Source organism: Coffea arabica, chromosome 5e, assembly GCF_036785885.1.
Source record: "Coffea arabica cultivar ET-39 chromosome 5e, Coffea Arabica ET-39 HiFi, whole genome shotgun sequence".
NCBI lineage: Eukaryota > Viridiplantae > Streptophyta > Magnoliopsida > Gentianales > Rubiaceae > Coffea > Coffea arabica.
This window is the reverse complement of record NC_092318.1, coordinates 45,747,347-45,759,955: the sequence shown is the minus strand read 5'-3', so window position 1 is coordinate 45,759,955 and position 12,609 is coordinate 45,747,347. Positions and strand designations below refer to the sequence as shown.

The 12,609-nt window shown below is 35.6% G+C and overlaps 2 protein-coding genes across 3 annotated transcripts; one reads left to right on the top strand and one right to left on the bottom strand.

Moving 5' to 3' along the window:
* Window positions 1-3,203: 3,203 nt before the first annotated feature.
* On the top strand, window positions 3,204-4,807 carry LOC113743638 (universal stress protein PHOS32). Its single transcript, XM_027271684.2, has 2 exons — window positions 3,204-4,065; window positions 4,600-4,807. The coding sequence occupies exons 1-2, from the start codon at window positions 3,315-3,317 to the stop codon at window positions 4,647-4,649; spliced, it is 801 nt and encodes a 266-aa protein (XP_027127485.1). The 5' UTR covers window positions 3,204-3,314; the 3' UTR covers window positions 4,650-4,807.
* A 367-nt stretch (window positions 4,808-5,174) lies between these two features.
* Window positions 5,175-9,887, bottom strand: LOC113743637 (uncharacterized). Of its 2 annotated transcripts, XM_072048776.1 has the most exons (6): window positions 9,677-9,887; window positions 8,561-8,821; window positions 8,391-8,433; window positions 7,002-8,289; window positions 6,715-6,861; window positions 5,175-5,921 (listed from the first exon to the last, which is right to left on the bottom strand). In XM_072048776.1, exons 2-6 carry the CDS (start codon window positions 8,563-8,565, stop codon window positions 5,302-5,304), a joined length of 2,103 nt encoding a protein of 700 aa, XP_071904877.1. In that variant the 5' UTR covers window positions 8,566-8,821; window positions 9,677-9,887; the 3' UTR covers window positions 5,175-5,301. The 2 variants fall into 2 exon arrangements, with proteins under 2 accessions (XP_071904877.1, XP_027127482.1); XM_027271681.2 differs by having other exon boundaries at window positions 8,391-8,821; window positions 9,677-9,886.
* Window positions 9,888-12,609: the final 2,722 nt, after the last annotated feature.

The window sequence follows — 12,609 nt, the reverse complement described above, 5'->3', positions numbered from 1 at the left end:
TTCTTTTGATAAAGTGTTCTACTCTCTTTGTTCAAAAATATTTATCGCATTTCGGGGTTCCAATTTTTTAAAAATAGTGGATTGATAGTAATATTAGTGAATTTGGTTTCAAAATTACCCTCAAAAATTCAAATTTTAAATTTAAATTTAGTATGAAATATAAATAAGGATGGGGATAAAAAAATTTTAAAAAAAAAGAGCAAAAGTAACTTTGACTTTAGTAAGATGACAAACATTTCGAAATATCCCAAAATGGAAAACATAACAATTTTAATGGGACGGAAGAAATATATCAAACTAACAATTAGTTTCCTTATAAAAGTATACCATTAATATATACTTTACCATATGATTAGTACTACTTTTGAATAACAATTATAGAAACATTAACTTTTCTTTTAACAAGTCTCTTATGATAAACCAACTCTTAGTTTCTTTGATTACTAAACTTTAAATATCAGCTAAGTTATCACTGTACATGTTACACATGAAATGAAAGTCAAATAGAACAAATAAAAAATATTTTCAACTATCATACAAATTGAAGAACTTTCAATCACAGTTTTGAAGGCCTCACATTGATAGTGAATAGAATGGTATAAAGTCTAATTTTCACATTTTTCTTTATACTCTGTCTTTTTTCTTAAAAATTTCTTATTCCTAAGTATAGTCTATTGAATACTCATTTCACATTTAGTATGCTTTATTTGCAAAAAAAAAAAATTGGTTATTATATCTTTGATTATTCGTTCCCTTAAACTAAAATCTTAGGTCCGTCGCTGCATGGCATAATGGTCACGTATCTAATTTCAAACCTTTTCTTTTTTTTGTCTTTTCTAATGGTCTATTTCTCAATTTAAAGAAAGAAATTAATGTGGTATGATTTGTGAACATCACATCAAGAACCACACACATTGCACATTTATTTTCTTATCTTGGAAAATAAGAATGAATACTTGATGCAAGAAGCATAGTTGCATCATGCAAGCATGATTAGCTGTTCCGCGTTACTGTCGTGTATCCCCACCCAATCGCTCTTTCAACTGAAATCGTTCACGTAGCTATACATCTCAGTAGTGTTCTTGTGACAAAGACGAAACTTACGGCTATAAGCATGGTTCTCATCCGTCCACATAAACTGAAGTCTACGTTTTTGGAAAACTCCGCTAATTTGAAACTTATTTATTTCTTTCTTTATTATCTGTATAACGTGCCAACTCTATATTTGTCAGCGTATGAAGCCAAGAAAAGAAATGAAAAGCAAGAAGAAGAAAGGGTTTAAAAGCTTTGAAGAGAAGAGAGGAGATAGTAAGATATATGAAGAGAAAAGTTTCATCCTTCTTCTCTTTAGTAGAAGGACAATTACACAATTTAAGAGAAAAGTTTCCCCTGTTTCTTCTATTTATCTTCCTAGAACAAAAGTCCGACACAAAAGAATTTATTTTAGAAGTTTTTTCTCTCCATTTTGTTTTTGTCTAATTTTCCTTGCCGTTTCTTTGCATTCAAACTAAGCGTTAAGAAGTCTCATTCTAGCCCTTTTCAACAAAGCTGGCAACTCGTAAGCTTGATAGCTAGGGAACAGATGATAGTACTAAGAGTAATAAGCCAAAAATTGAAAGGACGAGAGTGAAAGATCAAACACGAAGCCACTTTTCCCTTTACTCCCAAATGCACCTCTGCAGCTAGCGTCTAAACCACGGTATGTACACTTGAATCTTCAAGCAATGGTGCCAAGCTATCACAGTCATAACTTCATTAGTTTGTCCGATCAATCGTTTGACATCGTTACTAAGACGGATTTAGGGAAAAAATGGTTGACGATCCATTGCTACATTTGGCGAAACGAGCTTTTACAGAGTCGAACTTAATTAAGCTGTGATTGTTAAATATAATTTTTAGTATATATTGTTCTAAAATTTAAGTGGAATATCTTTCTCCTTGGGAGGAAGATTCAATTAGTTTCTTGATCTTGTTGCCTTTCATGGATTTTTTTTTTCTTTGATTTCTGTGTAATAAGTCTCTTTTAGGTTTTTCCAATGAAATATTTCTCCTCTAGAGGTCATCTAGTTTTAATAGTTACGTAGTCGAGTTGGACGTATTACCAAATGTTCAATCGTATTCATAGTAGTTAAATGACAAATCAAATCTGAATCAAGTCTCAGTCAATCAGGTTCAAACGTGCATTGAGAAGTTAATTAGTTTGTCTTCTTTCGCTCTAAACAACATTTGATAGAAGTGAGAACTTGAGTTGTTCCCTACTTAGAATCGATGGTACTGTCACTTTCGGTTCTTCATTTTTCTTTGTTTTTTCTCTTCTTTTTCTGCCTCTCATAGATGAATGACAGATCAGAAAGGTACAACTGATGAACTCGTGGATACAATTTTTATTTAATATATATCTAAATACACAGACTAAGGTTGCATTTGATAAAACTTAAATCTGAAATCTGAATTCATTAAGTTGTTAAGTACTAAATATAATACATCTAAATATATATCACATTAATTGATAAGTAAATAATTTATGTACTTATTTTTGGGCGAAATTTTTGCCTAAAAAATTTAGCGTTATTTAATTAATTCAAATATTTAATTTTTTGTTATCAAACGCGTCTGTTAATATTTGAATCTATTAAATTTAAAGGCTGAATTGAATTATCAATCAGTTTCTAACTTTTATTTCTATATCTAAATACTTGTAGTTCTTATGCAAATAGACAGGGTGTCCATCTGAATCTAGTGATTTATTGCCCCAAAAAGAACTTACAAGCTAAATATTTCTTCATCTACCAAAAAGAAGGAAAAAAGAAGCAATATTTAGTGTGTTTCTTTATCTCTCAATCCTCAACTCGTAAACATATTTGCACCCCTAAAATTAATCTCAAATCTCAACCCTTTGTAGCCAAAACATTCTAATTAGGAATATTTTAAACATTCTCTCACTTTCACACCATCAATTTCGGCCTATTTCATTGCCTTCCAACAAAACATCTAATTGTCACTTGCCCCAAAAAAAAAGATAAAGAAAAAGAAAACTAATTGTCACTAGTTACCACAAACAAAACATATTCCACAACCCAACAACCCCCCCCCCCCCCAAAACAAAACAAAAAAAACCCCCAAGAAAAAGAAAAATAAATAGAAGTCTTCTTATTAGTTGTTCTCTATTTGTTTGATTATGCATCTCCCTATATGTATGTGTATATATATTAGTATGAGGCTTAAAATTGCATGGTAAAGATCACTACAACCTTAGCAACTTTGCAAAGGCAAAAATTAAATCCATACAAACTCAAGCAACCACCACCACATTCATGAATTCTCAACAAGAAAACGACCACCGCCACCCCAACGACCTTCCACCGGTCCAAGTCAAGCCTCCGCCCACCTCCCCAGCCTTCTCAATCAGCTTCTCCACCCCAACATCCGTCAGCCCTTTGACCCCAACCCACCGCCGTATCGCCATTGCCGTAGACCTCAGCGATGAAAGCGCTTTCGCCGTGAAATGGGCAATCGAAAACTACCTCCGCCCGGGCGACGCAGTCATCCTCCTCCACGTCCGCCCGACCTCCATCCTCTACGGAGCTGACTGGGGGTCCAACACCCCCACCTCCACCGTTACACCTCCATCCTCTCCTTTCCAAGCCCACGCCACCTCTCACGACCAAAAACTCGAAGAAGATTTCGATAACTTGACGAACTCGAAGGCCACAGGCTTAGCACAACCATTAGTAGAAGCCCACGTGCCATTCAAGATTCATATAGTGAAGGATCATGATTTAAAGGAGCGGCTGTGTTTGGAGGTGGAAAGGTTGGGGTTGAGCGCGGTGATCATGGGGAGCAGAGGCTTTGGGGCGTCGAGGAAGAATAGTAAAGGCAGGCTTGGGAGTGTGAGTGATTATTGTGTGCACCATTGTGTGTGCCCGGTGGTGGTGGTGAGATATCCTGGGGACAACAATGAAGGCAGAAATGGCGGTGTTGAGGTTGTGAAGAAGACGGCTGCCGTGATTAATGAGGCGGAGCTCCACCCTCTTCCAGAGGAGGAGAATGAAACGAACGAAGAAGGTGCATGACCTGTTGCTATAAGAAGTTAGATATGGTTTTAAAAAAAGCAGATATTTGTATTAAATGAATTCCTGTTTTCCCCATTATTTTCTGATTTTGATCACCTTGCTCTTTTCTTCTCCAAAAAAAAAAAAATCTTGGATTTTCAAGTTGTCCGCATCTTTGTTTTTGAATAGCACCATAAGCATAGTATGTAGTACATAGATATACAAATGTACTGTATAATATACAGTATATGTGTGTATAGGTTAAATTGTCTGTATAACATAGCTTTTATTCAGAGTTACCTCAAGAGATATAGAATTGGATGATATTTTTATCCCAAGGCAGTGATTAACAAGTCAAAATATTCGAGTTTTCCACAGAAGCAGAGCAATTTTAACGTCTCTCTTACTCAGAATAGGGTCCACACAGCAAAAATCTATATAGGAATTACTGGAAATCTGGAATGAGAAACACTGTAATTTCCACCATTTTGTTTGCAGTGATTATAAAACATGGGCAAATGACCGAAGTTTCCCATTTTGTTTGCAGTGATATCTGCAGAAAAAAGGGATTCTGAAGGAACGGAGCCGGGAATGTAATCCGCCTCTTTTTCCGTAGGATCAGTTCAGTTGTATTCATAATGATGCAAAATTTGTGTATTCTTCTTTCTCCAGAGGGATTATTATGTTGTCATTTTCACCACTAGATTAGGAGCTTCCTCGTTTGAAAAGCCAGACATGACTGCTAGTTTCCTGTACTCTTTCAAGTGTGTTTATTCCCCGAGTTTCATTCTGCACCAGTCATTTTATTTACACCAAATGTTGTATGTCAATTTACAGCAAAAATTTATAAAGAATACAACAACCGAACACAATTGCACCAACCCAACAAGCAACCACTCAAGAATATATTATAGGAGAGAACAAGATCTCAAGCAGGCTTGGATCAATCATTATTCCTCTAGGGCGAGTAAAAGCACTGGTTTTAAAAGTATTAGGAGCCCAGACTGGTCGTTCAAATATGACCCATTCCTCAAATCCAAACGAGAACTGACATATCTGCATACACTTGTCTGGGAGTGATTTTCAATGGGTTGAATATAGAAACAAACACAGCCACCTCAATAACAGAAATAGAACTCCTCCATTATTTCATAATCCTCGCACCAAAAACTAAGACGACTAAATGGGTGACAAGTAGCCCGACTAATAAGAGGAAAAACAAAGTCAAAACAGCAACAAAAACTAAAATTTAAAGAGCAGCAATAGTTCCCTCACTGCGGCTTCTGCGCATGGAGAGTTCAGATCTGAAGCTCAGAAGCTTGTTGCTAAAATCATACACCTGATTCTGCTGAGTCGCTGGCTTAGTTCCACTAGGTGGCAGTCGCGCATGCCTGCTCTTGGAAGGCTTTGACAAGGCTGTTGCTTGACCCCTACGACTGTGAATTGACGATGATGCCACCTTGTTAGCAGCACCATGAGCACCCCTGCGCATCGCCTTGGCGTCTGCTTTGAGGCCACGATCAATCTGATGAGCACTAATACCTAATCGAGCCGACCTATCTGCTGTGTCCTTCATTGTGCCAACTTTAATAGGTTGCCGATTGAAATATGTTAAATGAGGAACAAGGCCTTGTAAGTATTTTTTCACTTGCTCATCACCAACATTCTTCTGGGCTGGGTTCCCTTCAAGGCTAATTGCTTGTAAAGAATTATAATTAGAAGCGAGCTGGCCCAGACACTTTGTTGTTGAGATTTTGTTGAATCGCAGGTCCAGAACATTCAACTTCAGAAGTCGATGAAGACCTTCAACCTCACTAATTTTATTACCAGCCAAGTAAAGCTCTTTCAAGGAGGAACAATAAGCAAGGCCTATTCACAATAAGAGGAATTGAGTACACAAAGACTACAGAAATATGCAAAAGCACACAAAAAATTAAAGCAGATGACAAAACTTTGACGAACAGTTCTACACTATCCACATCAAAGGAAAAAAAGGAACACACCACAAAATAATAAATAAATAAAAAGGCAAAACGCAGAAATGAGAATCTTACCGGACTAATGTACAGTAACAGAATACATGCCTAACAATGAAATCAAGAATTTATTGAGCTCCTCAGTCAAAAGTAAATTACCCTCCTTTCTTACTTTGCAAGAGCAAGTAAAATGAATTCTCGACCACCAGTATTTCATCATCCTACCAACTTAAATAATTAATAAAGCAGGCACAAGATTTACATTTTTCAGAGAGCAATACCACACAAATAAAGAACGGAAAACAGACAATTTTCACCTTACTTTTTTTTTTTTTTGCAACAGATGCACTGAAAGTGCAAAAAGCTTACCACAAAAAACTAGCAAAAGTTGTGGTTCCTAGTTGAGCAAGTTGGAAGCAAGCTAAAAACCATGCACGTACTTGTTACCAATCATTTTTGATATGTTAAGAGTTCTCCAATGGTTTTAGCACTGAACTCCATGTGAAATTTCTTTACTTTAATATATTTTTACCATGTCTAATTCTAAGCTTTTATTTGTTTGTAACATGTCTATTCTAACCACTACTCGGAAGAGAGGACTTTGAATATTCGGTCCAGCGGTGCTCTATATGCCAATTATGTCAATCGCATAGAAAAGAATAACCTCAGAACAATGTATTACATACCATGACCGATTCGCAGTATACGATTGTAGCTTAGGTCAAGAACACGTAGGCGTGTAAGATCTCGCAAGCCTTCTATTGTGGAGATGTTGTTTTTTGATAAGTTCAAAATGTGGAGTCCTCGAGGGAGAGATCCAGCAGTTATTCTAACTGGTGAATAACATTTAGAGTGAGATATTGATAGTCAACCCACAATTCAGCAGAAAGAAAGTAAATCCTATTGACATGAGATAGTTCTGAACCAAAAGAAGGAAAAAACAAAAAGTTTGATAAGCTGGCAACATTCTTACCTATGGCATTTCCAGATAAATTAAGTGCTTTAAGGCTAGAAAAAGCACTCAGAAATGGAATAACAACCAAGCCATGATTAACCAGCTGAGCAGCAGTGGCTGTGGGACTCAATGAAGAGATATATTTTTTTACAGCTTCCATGCCAGGATTAACCTTACCCTCTATTGATGTAGCAGGGACATTCAAAGAACTTTTGCCTGTTGATACAACATGATCTTCTGAAGCAGGTAATTCGTTAGACTCTTCTAAAGGACTGCAGTGCTGAAGATCAATTACCCATTCCTCAATTCGTTTAATCTTGAAATCCCTGCTCGGTAACTCATCCCACCGGCGAGATGAAGAATTCCCAAAAAGATGATTATCCATGTTCACTTCATCTCCCATGGGTATAATCCAGTCTTTTGCTGAACCAACATAGTTATAGGTAACAAAGTTGTCATCAGCAGGGTTACCACAAGCATTTTTATCATGAATAGTACTTACGAGATCACTTCTTGCCTGATGCTGCAATAATTCTGTTCCTACTTCATGCATCAAGATATCCCTCCGTCTTGAATCTAGAACATTCAGATCCTCAGCAGACCTAGAGCGAGGTAAATGGTTCACAGTGGGCTGACCAGAAGAACTGATGTTGGGCAAGGAAATGGATCTCACAAACACAGGGGGCGTACGAGGTGTATGTTCACCAGATAATTGAGCATCAGAATTCTCATGAGACTCCTTTTCCCTATCTGGTGTATGTTCACCAGACAACTGAGCATCAGAATTCTCATGAGACTCCTTTTCCATATTTGGAGCATCTCCCATGGAAAATGTAGATCCAATGTTGTCACAAGTAGCATGAACAGAATCAGATGGAAGAGTTTCATGAAACTGGTTTAGCAGACTAGTCCGAGAATCCTTGGCTCTGCTAGGAACAAGAGACCCACAGTTATCAGGAGAACCATCACAAGAGAACTGTTGATCTATCTCATCTTCAGAGCCACTACCACCAGAATCCCTCCCTTTCATGTCTAAACCACTTCCTAAAGACTTAGATTTCTTAATAAGTGCAGCCTTAGGAACTGAAATATCACAGACCCTATCAACCTCCTCTGATTTAGAGTCGCCCTCAACAGCAGAGGTATCTTTTGGACAATCAACAAAACTGCTAAAAGTATCTCTCTCAACCTTCAACTTTGAGGAGGAACTTTCTGCTGTCAAGGAAGTAAATTTCTGCAGGGCCTTGTTCTGTGAACAATCTTCCAGGTTCTTCTGCATTGCTTCAGCAGATAGGTGAACAGTTTTCTGATCCAAAAGATAACACAAGTTAGATGGAGATTAACAATACAAAGAGATAAAAGAACAACACAACCCCACAAGCTAGTTTCAAAGTTTTATCCACTAACCTTCTGCTTGTGCGACTGCATGTGAGTGTTGAAGCATGAAAACCTAAACATAATTGTAAGTTGACGGTTACTCAACTCACATGAGAAACTATTTATTTTGCAATCCTAATCACTATTAACCAAAAAAATTCCAGCTCAATTATGAGCACAAGTTTCTAATACAAAATTACATCATATACTGTTGCGAGAACTTAGCCGTGGGTGACCTTAGCCATAGTCAAGCGATAAACCCTCTGAGACACGGCACAACCTCCAGATGTATGATGATGTTGATCTTCCTAAAACACATGGTGATAGCACTTTCTCATAACAAGCACCCCACACCTGCTTAGAGGTGCGAGAAAATTTTGATGTCGTTGAAGCGGCCAGACTGAAAGAAGATCTTTGGAACTCTAAGAACTATATCTCTATCATGCATAAGAGACCACCACCTGAAAAAAAGAAAAGGAACAACATCCATCAATAATCGTCAGTATACAGTAAGCAGATAATATCTCAAGCAAAACAAAATGAAGCTATGCATGAAATATCAGCAGCCATTCTACATGAAAATACTTAGAAGTTTCAAAATAAGGAAATACAAGCTAATCCAGAAATCTACTTGATGAAACATTATGGTCCTCAGAATTCAATAGCAAAACTAACTCAAAATGCAACTAAGTAACAACCAAGAAACTTCTATATTGTATAGAACAACTGTTTTCATTCTCATTTTTCTAGTCACCTATCAACTAATAGGTAAAGGAGCCTAAAGTAATTAAGTCCATTATTAGACATATGGATCGAGAAACTTTCTGTTTCAAGAAATCAATCACAATTATAAAAATTTATTAGCTGCACAAAACCTTGAACATCTCAAACCTCCAGTAACTTGAAATTTCCAGTTCATCAGTATTTGAGATAAGTTTCAACAAGACAAAGGTTTCCAACATTAATCTAATTTTGAGCAAACAGCCAGACCAATCCTATACAAATATAAATTATACTGCAAATAACCATATCCTAATTTCCACGGAACAAACAACGGAACACCAAAAGAACCCACTTCAAAGTAAAGATATTAAACCCATCATTAGGTATCAACAGAAATTTCAAAATCGAGCAAACCTAATTAAACGGAATAAATCATTAGAAGTTTAGTAAATTCACTTAAATTAAATCAAAAACACCAAACATCAGAAAAAAAATAACAATCAGACAGGCACTGAAGATTCTGACCAATAAATTAAAGCCATAAATCCAAACAAATCGATTAAAATTTGTAACAATAATAGTAGAGATCTAGCCTCTTCTTAGCCAGGTTTTTTGTTTTCGCAAGCTGCGCCTCCTTGATACTGTAAATTAACCGGAAACTGAGAGAAAAAATTGCGAGAATAATATAAGAGAAAAGGAAAAAGATTACAAAGAAAATGATTCTTTTCTTTGCCCTAGCAAACTTTCAAGAGTAGCCATTATCAAAAAAAAAAAAAAAAAAAACTTTGAAGAGTAGCCCGTGTAAAGCAGTGAAGCAAATTTGGGCAAGTTATATAAACCTGAACGGACGGTTATGATTTGTTCCGTCACGCCAATCTGAGGTAATATCTGATGACTCAGATTCCATGCTGGAGATTTCCAGAATTTATTCTTCTGTCCTATATTTGGTCAAAAAAAATTTATTTTATTTAATTAGTTATATTAATTTTGCTGAGGATGTCAATGTAACTATTTTAGGACTTTAATGGGTAATCACATGGTATTTATTCAAGTTGTAAATCCTTCTTTTGCACGTATTGCATGTATTTAAATCTGTTAGTGTAAAATTTTAATATTTATTATTAATTTATAGATTATATGAATTTTTTGCTCTCATCGAAAAAATAGAAATAACAAATTTTTAAAAAGTTGAAAATATACAAAATAAAATTAACTAATTTGATTGTGAGACAACAAAGGGGATGGAGGGAGTTGCAGATATTGGATTAAAAAAACATTTAAGTTTTGATAAATATATTAGTCAAAATATTTTTTTGGTAGTTAGAGGATATGTGGTTGCTAACTCGCTACCTTCTCATATTTGACAGGACTAGAGAACAAAATTATTATACTATAATTATAAAGTTCTTTTGAAAGGATCATCTTTTAAAAACTTGTTATAATTGTAAAGGATAAATAAGGGTGAAAACAGATCTAATCGAATTGAATACCCTAAATTTTAATCTTATTTAATTATTTTAAAAGCTTTGAAATTTTCATCAATTTTGACTTATTTATTTACAAGCAGAACAGACTTTTATCAAATCTAACTCGATTTAAGCAATCAACGGCCTATATCTTTCAAGCCTAAGAGAAATATAGAAGATGCCTATGGGGTAGGTTGGAATTTCATTTGCCTCGAGTCCACGAGGATCCGAAATTGGAAGCAAATTCGTTGGCCTTGTAAGTAGGGAAGCATCAAACCATTTGGTGGCTCTTATTAGATACGGGTGGGGTGGGTCAGACACGTTTGTGCCTAGCGTTTGCGTGACTTTGAAGGGATGCCATGTTGCGAAGGGAACGCAGCTTTCAAGAAGATTTAGAATTAAGAATCGTGGTTTGTGGATAGGAAATCGTTTGGGGTAATAATCATCCTGAGTCATGACCGATTTTTGAGGTTTCATAAAGATGTCAATTAAACTTCAACTGAATTTCGGGTTCTTTTGGCTCGTCCTGCAAGGCTGCAGCCACAATGGAATGGACACGGATTATTTATCGGAACTTTAAATGCAGAATGCCTTAACATATAGTTGCACAGCCGTGAGTATCAAAGCACTAGTGTAGTGCCAAGAAACATCTTGGTTGGTGATGATTGCTCCTGCCCTTTGCTATTCACACTTTGCAAGAATTTTGCAAGGTCTATGTTAAAGAAATTTTTGAATTGTTAGATTAGGTTTCATAATTCATACGGTTTCATTTTAATTCAAAGGAATGAAAGCATGGAAATGAAATAACTCATTAAGAACGCTTTTTAAAAGATTATGCAATACGATTAGATCTAATAAATCCTCCTGAAATCAGAGTTAATCACATAAGTCTCCTCCTATTAGAGTTAAACCTCACAACCTACTGTTCAAAGAAAGATTTTAAATCACTTATCATAAGTTGATAATCAATTTGCTTTTGACATATTAATTTGTTGAGTGAGTATTTAAGACAATGATCTTGCGAGTTGCGTCCCAACTTATAATAAGTTGATAACTAATTTACTTCTGACACATTAGTTTGTACTTTGTTGAGTAGGTATATGGGACAATGACTTTGCGCCCCATTTTTTGGTAAGAATGGACGGTGGACATTGACTTGTATAAAAGATTGAAAAGTTTTATGTTGCGTTTTGAGTACCATATCACCATTCTAACTAATTTGACGTGTTAAATCGTAAATCATAGATCTTGTGACTCTAAATCTAAACTACCTCACCTACCCTTTTTTTTTTCTCAAGACGACAATTATTATATAATCTATCTATCCTACACTATAGGGGAAGGGGAGTTTAAAGAGGTTTTGTATTTTTTTTTTTTTAATGTAAGCAGAAGGGCTCGAATCCGAGACCTCTTGCTTACACTCCCACCCCCCAAGAGGTTTTGTGTTAAGAACTAGTAGGTACACAGACCTACCTCACATACAAGTAAGTGAATATTCGATTTTGCAAGGCAAATGTTAGCACCGTCGCATTTATTTTTAGGGATAATTGCAGAAACCTTTTCTGAGATTTCTGATATTAGCACTCACTTCCCCTATAATTTCTAAAATTGCACTAACCTCCCTTAGGAGGAAATTGGACCTATTACTAACAATAAATTGTATGATATTACTTTTATACCCTAACTAATTGCAGAAAATTAATGAATGAATTTTAGAAAAGAAAAATTATTTTTTGTCAACAAATTGAGTGACTAATTAAACTAGATTACCTGTGAATTTTAACATCATTAGCCATTTTAAGCAAAACTAAGGAATGGTGCCAATTGAGGGGAGAAAACAGCATACATGTTTCCATATTATATTTTTCAAACCAATCAATTTAAGTCTAATTTTATACAAGTGCAAAGAGGAAGGCCATTAAACAATTTTGGAGTTTCTACTAAGTAAGTATAAAGAGAATTTGCACAAATGTATATGCTCAAGTCATTTTTATTTGAAAACCTTCTCTAGTTCAACCTACTACTACTTCTTAAGTTGATACATCTCTTTTCATTAATAC